This window comes from Artibeus jamaicensis, unplaced genomic scaffold (assembly GCF_021234435.1).
Source record: "Artibeus jamaicensis isolate MK-2021 breed Jamaican fruit bat unplaced genomic scaffold, CSHL_Jam_final contig_723, whole genome shotgun sequence".
Lineage (NCBI taxonomy): Eukaryota > Metazoa > Chordata > Mammalia > Chiroptera > Phyllostomidae > Artibeus > Artibeus jamaicensis.
Genome location: NW_026521938.1, coordinates 878,032 through 895,183, shown reverse-complemented (window position 1 = coordinate 895,183; position 17,152 = coordinate 878,032). Strand labels below are relative to the sequence as shown.

The 17,152-nt window shown below is 47.1% G+C and overlaps 2 protein-coding genes across 4 annotated transcripts in view; both read right to left on the bottom strand.

The window, feature by feature from the left end:
* The window catches only part of SMIM17 (small integral membrane protein 17), a 28,236-nt gene that overhangs the window by 9,179 nt on the left and 1,905 nt on the right, over positions 1-17,152 (bottom strand). Inside the window, exon 1 of one of the 3 annotated variants that reach the window (XM_053672043.1) lies at positions 3,570-3,628. The exons of 1 other annotated variant lie outside the window; for it this stretch is intronic. The gene's annotated coding sequence lies outside the window, so the exon portion shown is untranslated. Of the gene's footprint in view, positions 1-3,569; positions 3,629-17,152 lie in introns of those variants that run through there. One more of the 3 variants, XM_053672045.1, reaches the window with a different exon arrangement.
* The window catches only part of LOC119053131 (zinc finger protein 135-like), a 36,353-nt gene continuing 27,093 nt past the window's right edge, over positions 7,893-17,152 (bottom strand). The window contains 1 exon segment of the mRNA XM_053672063.1: positions 7,893-11,933. Within this exon segment, the coding sequence (XP_053528038.1) occupies positions 10,627-11,933 (1,307 nt within the window). The 3' untranslated portion in view covers positions 7,893-10,626.

The following is a 17,152-nucleotide window of genomic DNA, read 5'->3' as shown; positions in this document are numbered from 1 at the left end:
ATGACCTAAAGCAGGGGAATGTGGGTGGGAGTGGGTGTGCATGTGGAGTGGAATAAAGGGGGAGAGTGGGACAACTATAATAGCAAAATCAATAAAGTATATTTTTAAACCACAAGGCAGATGTTCTAGATTCGAAGAAAAGTTAGCAACTCAGCAATCAAATGCCTGTGAGTCTGTTCCCTGTTTCCAACAACTGTAATAGAATAAGCAAGAATTTTTAAAAAATGAAATTAAGTAAACTTTAAAAATGCCTGTGAGATCATGTCTGGAGTCTGATTCAAAGAAACATGATGTTTAAAAAAAAATGTAGGTCCTGGGCAGGTATCCCAGCTGATTAGAGCACCGTCCCAATATACCAAAGTTGCAGGTTTGATCCCCAGTCACAACACATAAAAGAATCAATCGATGAATGCATCAATAAGTGGAACAACAAATTGATAGTTCTCTCTCTCTCTCTCTCTCTCTCTCTCCCCTTACTTCCAGCTCCCTAAACCAATAATTTTTTTTAAAAAAATCAATGTTAAAGAGACAATCAAGGAAATTTGATTATGGACCGAGTATTCGATGACATCAAGGAATGCTCACTGATATTTTAAAGCATGTAAATGGCTTTATAGATATTTAAGAAAATTTCTATCTTTTTTAAAAAGATTTTATTTATTTATTTTAAAGAGGGTAAGGGAGGCAGAGTGAGAGAGAAACTTTAACGTGTGGTTGCCTCTTGCGTGCCCCCTACCTGGGACCTGGTGTGCAACCCAGGCATGTGCCCTGACTGGGAATTAAACCAGTGACCCTTTGGTTCTCAGGCCGGTGCTCAATCCACTGAACCACACCAGCCAGGGCTATCTTTTTTTTTTTTTATGATGGATACAGGTTGTTTCCATGTCTCAGTTTCCACATCATGTTGGGTGTGTATATTGGTTTAATCACTTTGGAAAACAATTTGGTGGAATCTCCTAAAGCAGAACACCCGGTCACTCCAGCAGCCCATGCTTCTACCCCTAGATCTTCAACCAAGAGAAACATGAAAAACATGTCCACACACACACTTGCCTACAAATGTTGCCATCAGCTGTATTCATTATACAAAGCTGCTCACATTCATAGTCAAAGCTACTCATAGTCATAATAGAAACCATGAACAGCCCAGATGTCTCTCAGCCAGAGAATGGATAAGTAAACCCCAGTTTATTCATATAATGGAGTACTACTCAGGATAAAAGGAACAAGGACATACATGCAACAACATGCAAAAACCTAAATATATATATTGGGCCGAGTGAAAAGGCCAGACACCTAGAAGTATATATGTGTGTGATTATACTGATTAAAATCAAAGCCTGATACAGGTGAAATGAATCAATGTTGATAGAAGTCAGAAAAGTGGTCATGCTTGGGGGGGTATAGGGAACTTTGGTGGGGCTGGAGGTTTATTACATGATTATTTTATTTTTAAAATTGATTCCAGAGAGAGAAGGAGAAAGACAGATCACTTTGTTATTCCACTCATTTATGAATTCACGGGTTGATTCTTGTATGTGCCCTGACCCGGGATCGAAACTGCAACCCAGGAGCATCAGGATGATGCTTTCACCAACTGAGCTACCCAGCCAGGACCTGGAGATGTTCTAAATCTTGATCTGAGTGGTGGCCCCGGGGTGGTGTCATTTGTGCAAATTCACTGAGCTTTACCTGGACTGAATTGAACACTTCATCATGCCCATTACTCAATGCATTTTAGACCCTACTAAGAACAGTGAAATAAAACACAAATTGCTTACATTTCAGGTAACTTCACCTGTGATTTGCTGCACATGTCTGTGTCAATATACACATAAATAAATACTGGCTTTTGGAATTACATATTGCATGAATTTTGCTGTGTCGTTTGAGCCTGGTTCCGCTGAATTGTCAGCACCATTGTGGGGTGTTTTATAAAGTCCTGCCTGTAAACATAGAAAATACTTCTCTCTTATAAGGAAAATGTGTACAAATGGCAAAGGATGCCTGGTCTGGGGAGATGTCATAGGGAGTAGTGGGGATTGCAGCAAAGGAGAGATCGGGTGCCCAGTCCGAAGAAGCTGCCCATTCAGCTTGGCCAATGTTTGCCAAGTAAAAACGTATGGCTCAGTGTGTCCTGACTTCTAATTTCTCACAAGAACAATGGAAATCTGTGTTTTGGGGTGACATCTTCTGCACTTTAAAAATGCCAATGATGAGCCCTGGCTGGTGTAGCTCAGTGGATTGAGCACGGGCCTGTGAAGCAAAGGGTCGGTCACCGGTTCGGTTCCCAGTCAGGGCACATGCCTGGGTTGCAGGCCAGGTCCCCAGTGGGGGACACATGAGAGGCAACCACACATTGATGTTTCTCTCCCACTCTTTCTCCTTCCCTTCCCCTCTCTCTAAAAATAAATAAATAAAATATTTAAAAATAAAAATAAAATTGCCAATGATCATTGCAAATATTTAAAAGATGAAGCACTGTCCCTGAACACCAAAAGGTTAAGTACAGGTTTGATTCTGAATCAGGCAACCAATCAATGTTTCTGTCTCACGCAGACGTTTCTCTCCCTCTCTCTCTCTTTTGCCCTCTCTCTAAAATCAATAAACATATCCTTTGATGAGGATTAAAAAAAAAAAAAAAGGAAGACACTCTGGGAGCCAAATAGCACAGGTGGTGGGGCTGGGCTTGGCCCTGGGCTGCCAATTTGCAGTCAGTGTCGGTTGGGAAGGAAGTGGGGGGTTGGGGAGGATACAGGGGGGTGGGGGAGGAGGCTGGAAGCACAGACAAGTTTCCAAGGAACCACAAACTGGCCTTGAACACCCGGGTGCGTGTTCAAGGGAATTTACACCCACAGCTTGTGTGCCCCGTGATGCAGCAAACAAATTCTCCCTGAGAAGAAAGGAAGGAGATGCGGCAACAACAACGACCGCCGCCACAGTAACAGTAATCGCAACACTGCGGCCCTGGTTCCTGCTCATCGAACGTGCACAGTGGTTTTCCGCGGCAGACACGGTATGATTCCGATGTACCGACAGAGCAGGCCCTTGGTCAAAGCCACAGGACTAAATGGGAGCTGGGCAGGGAGCAGAACCCTGTCCGCCTGCAGCCCCTGAGCGCCCAGCCATTGGGGGGTGAAGGTACCCAGACACACACGGCGCCCGCGGACACAGATCTCACTGGAGACCAGAGTACAAGTGAGCGCAGCGACCCGCTAGCGCGCGCAAGACACAAACGCAGGGGCATCCTGCCCTCCTTGCGCCAAGGCCTAAACTCAGGGGCAAGCCACTGGCCAAGGGACAGACAGCCCTTGGCCGAGAAACCGACCCAACCCAGCCTTCGTGCATCGGATGGGCTACAGACCCCTCCCCACAGCCGCCTTCCTGGGGCGGCCCTGGCTCCTCAACCCAGGCACACACACACACACACACACACACACACACACACACGCACATTCACTTTCTCACACGCATTTACTTTCTCGTGGGCGTAGCTGAATCACCACGCCCGCGCCCCCAGCCCCATTTCCCCGCCCCCTTCCACCCGCGGGGTCCCTGCATGGACTCACCCTCCCCAACCGGACCCTGTCCTAGCACTGCAGAGTTGGCGCAGCAGCGACTTACAGCTGCGCAGACGCGGAGGCTGCGGAGGGAGGTGGGGTTGGTGATGGGTGGGGGGGGAAGGGGAGAAGAAGCCGGTGGGCGGCCTTCTCCCTTCTTCCAGTCTCGGCAATAGGGAGCATGCGCCTGCCGGTGTCGGGGTGGGGGGGTGGGAAGCAGGGAAGCGCCCGTGAGGCCATGGGGTGTGAGACGTGCGACTCTGCTTGCTACGAGGTCGGCCACAGTGGAATGAGCCGTCCACACCCTGCCGGTACGCTCGGATGTTCTCGTCTTTGTCCCGCTAAGGCATCAGCTTCACACAACCGGAGTGGGGATGGGGGAGGGCGAAGGAAGGAGCTGGGCAGGGGTGAGGCAGCCCCCCCGGGACCCCGAGGGTCAGAAGCTGGCTCTGCCTTTTGTCGCTAGTGTATGGTTAGGTGTGTGTCACCTCTGCGCCTCAGTCTCCGATTCTGTTCGGGGCAAATACTATGCTGACTGCGTCGCAGGATTGCTGCGAAGGTAAAAAATTAAATAGCGCCTGCATACTGTTTAGTAGCTAATAGCTGTTCCTATTATTATTCACGTTGGCAGTGCAGCGACTATCTCCAAGTTGCTCTCAAGGTGGCTACACCAAAAATTTTGTTTTATTTTTAGAAAGCTGTAGATGAGGGAGAACAGATTTCCTTTTACATAATCATATCGTCATTTTCCTGCTCTGCTGGTGGGGTGGAGAAAATTTACATGTTTGTTGACCAGGTTTCTCTTCCCTTCTGTGAATGCCCTGTTGACACCCTCCCTGCTTTGTGTAGAGGTTACTTGTCGATTTGTAGGTTTTATTTACATGTTCTGGATATCAGTCCTTTGCCTGATTATTGCAGCAGGTGTATTGTCCTGGCCCGTGTGTCCAGAGAATTCGGGCAAGAAAGGGAATGATGGGGGATGAGACAAGAATGGCATCCAGGGTCCTGAGAGCCACAGTAACATCTTTGAGTGTTATCACGGGTCTCTGGGAAGTCATGGAAGGAAGGGTACCGAGGAAGGGTGTGATAGGACCTGACTTACATTTTCGAGGCATTCCTGAAACTGCTGTGTGAAGACCACTTGAGGAGAGTCAGTGGGTACAATGGGAAGAAGACCTTATAGGAGGGTGTTGCAATAAACCAAATGAGAATGATGGTGGTGGGAATGGGGTGGCAGCAGAGAGATGGTGAGCAGGGGGCAGATTCTGCATATACTTTGGAGATGGAGATGTGAGGACTCACTGATGGATGAGTGTGAGAGGTGAGAGGGTGTGAGAACTCAGGAAGACTTTTTGACTTTGAGCCTGAGCAGCTGAGTACCCTGTAGTACACTGAGTAGGATCAACTTTATTTATTGTTGTTGTTATTTTGCATGTACAAAGAAAATCTGGAATTCCACCCTGGCCGGGTAGTTCAGTTGGTTGGAGTGTCGTCCTGATATGCCATAGTTAAGGGTTTGATCCTCAGTCAAGGCACATAAAAGAATCAGCCACTGGATGCATACATAAGTGGAGCAACAAATCAGTGTTTCTCTCTCTTTCCGTCTTCCTCTCACTTGAAAAATCAATCAAGAAATCAAAACTTTCTTAAAATCCAGAATTGCCTTTGGGGCATGTTAAGTATTTGATGCCTGTGTTTCTAAGGTTAACACCAGGAGAGCCTGTATTCTTGAGATGCCGGCAATTGGAGAGGGTTAGGGAATGGGCTCAGAAAACTGGTCAGAAGAGCACGTGCAACTAATCAAAGGACCCCGGGAAAGTAGGTTTTTGCCACTGTCCATAGTGCTGAAAACCCCAGATCGAAATCTTCAGGCACTGAACCTCAGTAAACAGACTTGTCCATTGTGCTGATCTCCCGTCTCAATTTGTATCTGTCCATGGTTCTGAACCATTTCCCCCACAGTCCTGTCCGTGGTGCTAAAATATTTTCTGCGCAAATACGTCTGTTGTGCTGAACCCCTTTCCTGACCGCCGTGGTGGTGCTGCTGATCTTTCTTCTTTTTTTTTTTTTACTTTTTTTTTAAATTTTATTTAGTTATTTTTCAAGTACAGTTTTTTGTCTATTTTTCCCATCCCAGCCTCCCCTGTGATCTTTCTTCTCCCATTAGATCTCTCCATGGTGCTGAACTCCTTTCCCCATAGACCTTCCCGTTAGATCTCTCCATGGTGCTGAACTCCTTTCCCCATAGACCTTCCCATGGTGGTGAACCACTACAGTAGACCTGTCCACTGCTGCTGAACCCAACTAGTGCAAGCTGTTTGAGGTGCTGAACCCCTTTTCATTATTCTGTTTAAAATCTTTACCCACAGATATGTTCATTGCTTTTGAGGGAGACAAGAAGGGAGAGAAACATTGATGTGTGAAAGAAACATTGATCAGTTGCATCTCACATATGCCCAGACAAAGGATCAAACTTGCAACATTTTGGTGCACAGGACAAGGCTCAAACAAAATGACTAACCTAGCCAGAGCTTAACCCCTTTTCAGATCGGCCTGTTCGTCGTGTTTAACCACGAGGCTAGCTGAGCTGCCCCTGGCGCTGAACCCTTTCCCCATATACTTGGCCATGGCATTGGACTTCATGGGGGATGCCTATCCATAGTGCTGATTCAGACGAGCGGGAGCTGTCAGTTATTGAATCTCTGGGCAGAACACACAACTCTGTCTACCCCTAACTTCTTCAAAGAACAGATCTGCCTGGGAAAAAGCCCTGCTGTTGTCTAGACACAAAGCTCTTTGGTCCATGGGGAACATGGGATGAAAGCAGATGAGGGCAAAAAACTGCACAGTCTCTTACGCAGAAGCTTTGGCTTTCAGAATGGTAGAGACAAGTTACAACCTGACTGAAATTAGTAACACGGAGCTTCTAAAACATTTCTGTGGGGGAAAAAAGTACCCCCAAATATAAAAATCAAGCACAGATGTGCCAAGATTCAGGATGATGATTACCTTGCATTGGAGGAAATTGAGGGAGTGCTACAGCTATATGGGAGTTATAGGCCAGGTTCTAGTTTTTACATCATGGTGATGAGGGTCCACAAAAAGAATATTATAGTGTGTTTATTAAAATACAGCATGGCTATATGTTATGCTAACTTGAATTATAAATATTTGAAATCAGGATATTTGGCTTTTTTTTTAATGACAAGAAGACCTGCAATTTAAACTTCCCTAAAAGTCCTTACTTTCTAATAAGATGAATTGTGTACATTGTAAACCATGTTTGTTACTTTCAGATCATTAGTAGGAGCAACACGCCATTCATCCTGTTAGGGTTGGCCTTGTATTATGCAGGTTTTGGATGGTGCAAGGTCTTCAAGAATGAGCGAGCCCCTGGCATAAAAATCCAGCCACCCTAGAATTGATGATTGAATGGATAGATATGTTTGTTCTTCCCAAAGGTCTGGTCACCAGGGAACCCAAGGCTGCCCCCATCACTCAAGGCACATTCATAAAACACCCACAATGTGCTGAATATTGCAAGAGACACTTGAAGCATGTCCCCTCCATCTAAGAGGATAATTTCCACTCCTCTCTAAGGGTCAGGAAGCCTTCAGTGTCTGGTTTGAACTTTTGATCAGTTAGACCCACTGAACTCTGGCTCTGCTCTAGTTTTCAAAAGGAGTTATTGGCCCAGTGGGTTTTGATATTCCAAATTCTCAAAAGAAATTGGAGCTTATTATATTAAAATCTTCCTTTCTTTCCCTTGCTTTCTGTAATCTGGTCTCCATGATGGTGGAAATTTTTTTTTAATTTTTTCATTATTTAGGCTATTACAGTTGTCCCAATTATTTCCACTTTGGTCCCCTTTTCACACAGACCCTTCTCCTACACCCAATCGCACTGGGTGTAGAAGCAACATCACACTGTTGTTCATGTCCATGGGTGGTAGGGGAATGTATTTTTATAATACACTGATGAGTCTCTACCTCTTAGTATTCTCAGCATGTAAGATACTTTAAAAAACCCATTTTATTTATTTTAGAGAGGGCGTAAAGGAGAAAGAGAAGCACTGCAGTGTGAGAAAAACACCAATTGGTTGCCTCTTGCATGTGTCCAACTGGGGCCCTGGCCCACAACCCAAGCATGAGCCCAGAATGGGAATCAAACTCGTGATATTTCAGTTTGCAGGCACAGGGCTCAATCCAGTCGGCCACACCAACCAGAGCAACCAGATATTATTTTTTTTCCTGAAGGATTAAATGAATAAAGTGTGATGCTTTTAAATGAAAAATATTCCAATGACAACTCGTTACACTGAAAAGAAACTGAGTGAGCTCAATCACGTTCATCTGTTGTCTGGGTGCAGCCTGTGCTCTGCCCAGCTGAGTCATCCATGGTCATGGAATGCCAATGGAGTAAGACTGCAGGGAGACCACTCCATGGGCAAGGATTCTGTTGTCTCCTCCTTTGGACCACCAGCAGTGGTAAGACTGTGTGGCACCAAGTAAAGGCTCCTGTAAAGTTCACCCAACAAGGAGTTCACCCAACAAGTTCACCTTTTTCACTTTTTATTTATTTGTGAGAGATCAATTTTTTTGTTCCACTCTTTCAAGGGTTCATTGTTTTTGTTTTTCCTCATGAGACCTGAGCAGACATTAAACTCTTGACCTTGGCATATCTGAGCAATGCTTCACCAACTGAACCACCAGCAGGGGCCCAGTTTCAGGCCAGGTGAGTAAGCACACTGTGCTCTGTCTGTCCCACTGGAGCACTTCAGTAGACTAGCAACCATGCAGAAGTGGGAGCCAGTCTAAGTACTGATCACCACCAGGTCGTACCCTTTTGGTGATGAGCAGGAGGGCGCTAGGGCACAGGGCCCAGTCAGCAGCCATTTGCCCATGTTCACAAAATCATCTGAAAGAATTAACCAGTATAAAAATAGTACCTAATTACCCAGTTATTAATAAATGCTTTATTTATTACGGATAGTACAGCACCATGCTTATATCGTTTGCTATTTATTATTGGTAACAGAAGGCTGTCAGCAGCAGTAACGAAATATTAACTAAAATATGACCTAGGCTGTGGGTGAGGCATTGACTGAGTAACTCCCCCACCTGACTGAAGGCACTTTATTTTTCACCAGAACTGCAGCCTGCGGGGGCTGGGTTGGGCGCATTCTGTGATGTGAGAGAGGATTTTCTGCTGTAACTGAAACACCCCTGCAGGGTGGGGGTCCACAAGGCCGGGTGTCTACAAGAGGGACCCTTTGCCCAATATCCTTGCTGAGGGCCTGGGCCCTGCCACCTGGTCTGACCATTCCCAAGTCAGGAATGTGGGGCTGGGAGAGGCAGGTGGCTTCATACCTTGAGCGGGCCTGCTGGGTTACTCGGGTTCTTCGGCAGTATTTGTACTCCCTGCCCCCAAGTGTTGACACTCATTTTGACAGAAAAACCTGTACCTGTACTTCTTGCACCAGATGAATGTTTAAAATGACAATGGTCTCCCTTAAAATTTCAGTGATTGAGAAATCACTGAACCTCCTCATGCTGCTGGTGGGAGTATGTGTGGAGGGGTGATGGATACATGTAATTTTCTGCTCATATTTCTCCTTTGTCATGGGAGACAAGCAAACCCCAAGGACACCTGTTTTGATAACAGACCTCAGATGTGCTAGGATCATTCTCAAGCCAGGAAGCCAGGGCTGCGAGGACCAGGTGCACTAGGGTAGGTTCCTGATTTCTGGCAGTTCCTGTGGGGTATCTGTGCTCCCTCTCCCCAATCACAGACACTCATTGGGACAGGAAAACTGGTCCCTGGGTGTTTTGTACCTGCAACAGTTAAAATGACACTGGTATCACTTAATTAAAGTCTTTAATTTAAAAGGAATTTTTAGTAGACCACTGTGAGAAACTTTGATATATGAAGCAACTACTGTTACATCTTAATCCCCTCCAAAGTTTTTCTCCATGTGACCCAACTGGTTACTTCTGCAGATTATAAGTCTGAGCCTCTCCAGTTGGTGTTGCAGGGAAACTAGAGACTGGGTGTGGGGAAAATGAGCAAACACACAGGCATGTGTGACAAAGTGACAATGTCCCCATGGAGCCCACCTCCCCATTCCTTCCTCCTCCTAATTCTCTACTGTGGAGGAGATGGAAACCCTGAGACACTAAATGTCTGGTCCACACTCATAGGACAGTTTACTCCAGCTCAGTCTGCAGCCATAGTGCCCCTGCCCACGCTCCCAGATACTAAACCTGTAGGGGGACTTACTTTCCACACAGCCACACAGATGCTACAGAAGCAAATGGTGAGCATGGCATGGACTTTCCCCAAACCCCACATTCCTATGACCTGTCTGGGCAGGACTTTTCTTGTGTCCTACCCATGGGCCCAAATGTCAAGTCTCACACTTGCCCAAGGGCTCAGGACCTTCCAGGAGTGTGGGGCTTCTGAGATTCCCTGCCCCTCTTCTATGTGTGCATTCTCCTCTGGTGAAGCATGAGGCTGACGTTCCTGATGAGGGTTTTCTGTGTAGGATAAATGGAGGCAGTCTGGATCCCTCATCCAGCTATCTGGGGAACTAAGATAAGCTATGTTTTCATGGCCTTGAGACCGGATCCAATCATCAGTTCCCATAACATTGAGTGGGCTCACATACACAGAATCATGCTGTTATACAATCTTCTGGCTGTCTGCTGGCTTTGTCTGTATTGAGTATGTAAGGGGGACATGCAGCTTGCAGCATGCATGGATCGCCCACCATTTACTAAAGGCATGTCAAGCATCCCCACGGCTCCACCATTTTTTTTCCTTCTGCCTGAATCCAGAGTGAACCTGCCAGACCTTGACAGGCTACAAGATATTCATTCTGCACTTGCCTCACGTGTAGGGCCTGTCTCCCATGTAGATCCTCTGGAGGACAGGGACAAAGAAGTTCCTGACTTAGACTTTGTTGCCCTGGGTGCACTTACAGTGCTTCTCCAATGTGTGGTTGGTTTGGTGGTCCTGCAGGGTTGAGCAGCCCACGAAGCACTTCTGGCGTGAAGCACTGTTAGGGCTACTCCCTGGTGTGCATGAGGCTGTGCCTCCAGAGTGAAGACTTTTGCCTGAAGGACTTGCCACACTGGCGACAGGTATAAGGCTTTTCCCCAGTGTGCGTCCTCTGGTGTGCAATGAGGTACTCGTTCCTGGTGAAGGCCCTGCCACAGTCCCTGCATGCATATGGCTTCTCCCCACTGTGTATCCTCTGGTGCACTATAAGATTCCTGTTCATTCTGAAGGCCTTGCCACAGTCCTCGCACATGTATGGCTTTTCCCCAGTGTGCGTCCTCTGGTGTGTGATGAGGTACTCGTTCCTAGTGAAGGCCTTGCCACAGTCCTCGCACATGTACGGCTTCTCCCCAGTGTGTGTCCTCTGATGCAGGATGAGGCTCCTGTTATCACTGAAGGCTTTGCCACACTCCACGCACTTGTATGGCTTCTCCCCAGTGTGAGACCTCTGATGCACGATGAGGCTCCTGTTCCTGGTGAAGGCCTTACTGCACTGACTGCACAGGTAGGGCTTCTCTCCAGTGTGTGTCCTCTGGTGCACGTTGAGTTTCCATTTCTGGCTGAAGACCTTCCCACACTCCTCACAAGGATACAGTTTTTCCCCCGTGTGTGTGCTCTGATGCTTGATGAAGTACTTGTTCCGGGAAAAGGCCTTTCCACAGAACCCACATGAATATGGCTTGTCCCCAGTGTGCATCCTCTGATGTGAGATGAAGCCCTTGTTTTCCCTGAAGGCCTTGCCGCACTGCCCACACTTATACGGCTTCTCCCCAATGTGCACGCACTGGTGGAGGGTGACATATGACTGCCCAGAAGTGAACTGCTTCCCACATGTGGTGCAGGAGAAGAGCTTCTCCCTGCTGTGGATTTGTTGCTGCTCTTTCTGGGATGAGCTACAGCTGAAAGTCTTGCCACAGTCCCTGCAACTGCAGGACTTCTCATCTGTACTGAGTCTGGAGGGAGGACCAAGGCTTGAAGTACTGGAGGTATTCCTAAATGTGGTGAACAAGTGCATCCCTGGTCCTCTTGGTCCTTCAGATCCAGGTGGGGTCGGAATGAGCCTTTGGTGCACAAATACCTTAAATTCACAACATTTACGGGCTAACATACAGGACTTGTCCAGTGGCCCCAGACAGGTTCTTGGGCTGCCCTCTCGCCATCCAACCCAGTCATTCTGTGGAGCTGCTCTTTCAGAGTTGTAACCCCAGTCACCATTCCTCACAGGTCTTTCGGCCACTACACCAATGGATGGTCTGTCTTCACAACTGTTCTCCTGTGGGTCTGATTCTTTTGTGTCAGGTCTAGTCTCCAAGTCTGAGGGGAGGGGGAAGAGATGAAGACACACATGGAGTTAACCACCAGAGAGAGGATCTTCCTAAGACACAAGGCACAGGCTGAGAGCAAGGGACAAACTTTCAGAGGACAGAGGGTGAAAAGAAGCAGTGAGCTGAGACAATATATTGTAGGGAGGTGAGCACAGACCAAAGGTCTCCTAAGAAGTGGATGCAAAGGTGTCCAGGGAGCTCAGAGCTGGGCAGAGAAACCCTAGGAGAAAGAAGAGGAAGGCGGGCCTGGAGGAGCAGATCAAAGGCTCCTACAAACCCAGTGAGGGTTCACTGCACCCAGCTCCTGGCTTCCAGACCTCGTCCTGCATGCCCTCAGCCAGCTGTGCTTCTCAAACCATGGACTGTAATTAGAAACAATAAGTAAGAACTGACTCACATGCAGGTGTGCTGATCATTCTGCGTCACCGCAGGCCATCCCGGCTCCCATCTTTCTATGCTGCCTAGGAGTGTCCTGGCCCTGGCTGCTGACTTCTCACCCTCCTCTGTGCACACTTGTCCCTCCATGCTGACCACAGCTGCTCCAGTCCTCTCCTGAGTGTGTCCCACGGGATCCTCAATCACTGTTTCCACCTAGGGGACTGTCCCAAATTCTGGACTCTGCACATGGACATCAGGGCTCCTCCCAATATTAAAAACCGTGAAGACTTTGGGGAAAATCTCATTCAAAAAGGGAAGATCTAGCCACATGGAGCTCCCCTTCCTGGGAGGCAACAAAGAAAGCAGACACAGTAAGCAGCTGTCCCTCTTCTCCCATTTAAGCCTCCACTGCTCCCATACATCCGAGTTTGACACCATCCCCTGAGTACTAGGCCAGATTTGTGTCTCTTCTCCATGCTGACATCTCCTAAACAGATGACCCCACCCAGACCCCCCACTCTGAGCTCTGCTGAGGAATAATCCAAGGCCTAATGGACACCCTTCTCCAGTATCCCAAATTAACACATTGGATGTGAAACTTGATTTCAGAACTTCCAGCCCAAATAATACAAGAAATAAGAAGACCCATCAACCAGACTTAGCAAAATGTGTCAGACACACAGTGGCCAGTACTGTATGATTCTACTCAAAGGAGGCAAGTAAAACCATCAAACTGACAGACGGAAAGTAGGACATGGGAGCCCGTGCTTCGGGAAGTAAAAGGGGAAGCTATTCTTTACAGGTGACAGATTGCCAGCTGGGGACAATTAAGAATTCTGGACATGGATGGTGGTGAGGGTTGAACAACAGATTGTACTTCACACATGGAACTGTGCATGTAAAAATAGCTAAACAGTCAAAAACAAAATAGTTAAACAGTTAACTTTATGTCGTATATATTTTGTAACCATTGAGAAAATAAATTTTGCTCTGGCTTATGTGGTGCAGTGGAGTGAGCCCTGGCCTGTGGACAAAAAGGCTGCAGGTTTGACTTCCTGTCAGGGCACATGAGAGGGAGATGGGCCAGGTCACCACCTGGGGCGTGTGAGAGGCAACCCATCGGTATTTCTCTACCTCCCCCACACTCAAAAAACAAGTAAACAAAATATCTTAAAAAAAACCTTTTTTTTCATAATTAACTTTAGCTTTTTTATTCTTTTTTAAAAAATTTTTTATTGATTATGCTGTTACAGTTGTTCTATTCCCCCCTTCATTCCCCTCCACCCTATTCCCCTGTCCCCACCATTACCCCCCTTTAGTTTATGACCATGTGTCTCAAGTCCTTTAGATTCTATATTTCCCATACAATTCTTGCCCCCCCATCTATTTTCTATCTACTGTCTATGCTACTTATTTTCTGTACCTTCTCCTCACACTCCCCTGTTGCTAACCCTCCTTGAGATCTTCATTTCTGTTTCCACTCCTGATCTAGCTGTCCTCTTAGTTTGCTTTTGTTTTAGGTGTGGTTGTTAATAACTGTGAGTTTGCTGTCCTTTCACTGTTCATGTTTCTTTAACTTCTTTTTCTTAGATAAGTCCCTTTAACATTTCATATAATAAGGGCTTGATGATGATGAACTCCTTGAATTTGATCTTATCTGAGAAGCACTTTATCTGTCTTTACATTCTAAATGAAAGCTTTGCTGGATAGAGCAATCTTGGTTGTAGGTCTTTGGATTTCATGACTTGGAATACCTCTTTCCAGCCCCTTCTTGCCCGTAAGGTCTCTTTTGAGAAATCCGCTGACAGTCTGATGGAGACTCCTTTGTAGGTGACTGTCCCCTTAGCTCTTGCTGCTTCTAGGATTCTCTCCTTCATTTTAATCTTGGCTAATGTAATGATGATGTGCCTTGGTGTGTTCCTTCTTGGGTCCAACTTCTTTGGTACTCTCTGAGCTTCCTGGATTTCTTGAAAGTCTATTTCCTTTGCCAGAGTGGGGAAATTCTCCTTTATTATTTGTTCAAATAAGTTTTCCACTGGTGGCTGTGCCTTTCCCCCTTCTGGTACCCCTATAATTTGGATGTTGGAGCATTTAAAGATGTCCTGGAGGTTCCTAAGACTCTCCTCATTTCTTTGAATTCTTGCTTCTTGACTCTTTTCTGTTTGGCCATTATTTGCTTTCTTCTGGTCCACTCCATTGATTTGAGTCCCAGTTTCCTTTTCATTGCCATTGGTGTCCTGTGCAATTCCATTCATTTCAATTAGTTTCGCCTTCATATATTTGTCTAATTTGTGGCTATAATCAACCAGTTCTGTGAGGATCCTGATCACCAGTGTTTTAAACTGTGCATCTGAGAGTTTTGCTATTTCTTCATCGCGTAGATTTATAGGCTCTGGGGCTTTGAGATCTTCTTGAGCCATTTTTGGTCTGTTCTGGCCCTTTAAGTGTGAGAAGTGGCGCCTTGGACTCCCAGGTCGCTGGGTTGTGACGCTGTATGTGGGGTTGTGGTCAGAGCGGGAAATGGCGACCCCCTCTGCTGTTTTGCACCGCTGGGTGAGGAGCAGCGCCTTAGGTGGTTCACCTGGGCCGGGCCACTCAGAGTCGCTGGGTTATGACGCTGGTATGAGGTGGGGTCAGAGCAGGGAAATGGCGGCGCCCTCCCTGCCGTTCCTGTGGGGACCCACTGGGTTCCGGTCCAATCACCCACTCCCTCGCTTGTCTCTCTGCGCACAAATGCGCGACCACAGTCAACACGCAGCCCTGCTCCCCTGCTGTCTCCCCCGCGGTCGCTCGCTTCGTCGCTCGCTTCGTTGCTGCTCGCTCGGTCGCTCACTAGGTCCAACCCTGCGCCTGGATTCCGCGCCTGAGTCGTCTGACCGAATTTTCCTGTGCAACCCCGCTCCACCAGCCGCTGGTTTCGCCCCTTACCGGTAAGGCTGAAGAATTTGTTGTTAACAGACTTCCAAAAAATTCAATTTTCTGTGTTCTGGCTGTATTTTCTGTTGCTAATATTTAGTTGTCTCTAAAGTTGGTTGTGTGAGAAGGCACGGCACATCCACCTATGCCTCAATCTTGGCGGAAGTCAAAAAACATTTTTTATAATAAAAAAAAAGATCTAACAGTCATCCTTGGCTCACCCCTTCCCTCCCACTAGCCACACTGTTGACAAGTGCCACCACGCATGACAACAACTTGAACCGGACCAGACCCCTGCACCACCACTGCTGCCGATGCAGCAGTCTCTCCCACTCTACAACCCACAGTTCACTCCATGGGCAGAGGACCTCAGAGCCAGACCAAACCCTCTAGCATCTTCCCAGTACCTTGGGATCCAGAGGCAATGCCTTCCCTCTTCCCTACTACTGTCTGCTATCCAGCCCTACTCATCCTTGTTTCCCTTTGATTTCCTTGTGTGTGCCCAGTGCTTCCTGCCTTTACCCCAGCTACCCCATGGGAGCTCATCCTGGAGTCTCAGTGAGCCTTTGTTCCCCACAGAGAGGCCTTCTCTGTCCACCCTGCTATGAAAAGGAAGCTACTGCCTGCCTCTCCCTCTCCTGTGTCATTGTGAGCGCCCATTACCGCCTCTCTTCCTTGATGTGCACTCTGCCAGCTCCCATAGCAGGAGCTGACCACCGTGAAGGCAAGGGCCTCTCCAGTCCTCAGCTCCCACAGTGCCCAGAACACAGAAGGCACCTGATAAACCTTCAGTGAGTGTTGGCCACGCACTGACATGGTAAAAAGCACCCCTGACAATACAGGACTACGTGCTGGTAAGATTCCCAGTGTACAGATGGGGAAACCGAGCCTCTGACAATGGAGCCACGCCCTCAAGATCACCCAGCACATTCCATAATGCGGTCCCATCCCTGAGTCACTATTTGCCCCCTGTAACTATTCTATGCCAGAGGAAAGGATGTGAGAAGTGCATAAGGTAGAGTGAACCTGGTTTCGTGACCCTGAGGTGTGGGGGTGATGCCAGATGTCAGAGCAGGTGGTGGCCTGGGACATGGAGGCTCAGGGTAACTTTCCAGACAGAAGAGGGAAGAAGGGTGATGGTGGGTGTATTTGGGGACATAACTAGCCTGTGGCTGCAGAGATTGGAGAGAGGAGTCTCCTTTGTGAACATGGTCAGACCACAAACCTGAAGAAAGTAACCAAAAAACTGGATTTCATCAAATTACAAACTTCTGCTCATCAAGAAATGGTGCTGGGGCACCTGGGTATGCACGTTCAAAAGAGCACAACATGTAACGATTCAAGATGGTGTGACTTTGGGTAGTGGGAACACAATGCAACATACAGAGCATTTATCATGGAACTGCACACGTGAAACCTACTGGATCCCGTGAGCCAATGTCACCACAATGACTTCATTTAAAAAACAAAAACAGTGACGTTTGCCACTTTATACACCATTCACAACAATTAACTCAAAATGCACCAAAGCCCTAAATAGAGAGCTAAAATCCTAAAACTTGTAGACAAAAGAGGAATAAATCTTCACGACCATTGGTAAGGCAACGGCCCCTCAGATATGAAACCAAAAGCACAAGCAACAACAAAATAAATAACTAGACCCCCATCACCATTAAAAACGTTTGCTTCCAAATGATGCCACTGAGGAAGAGAAGAGAGTACCCACAGAGTAGGAGAAACAGTTGCAAAGCATGTATCTGATACAGGACTTAGAGCAAGAATTAACAACAAAAAAATATGGAAAGAATTTTGAAAATTGAATAATAAGGAAGCAAACACCACTAAACACACAGGCCAAAGACTTGAACCAACCCCGGCTGGTGTGGTTCAGTGGATTGAGTGCCGTCCTGCAAA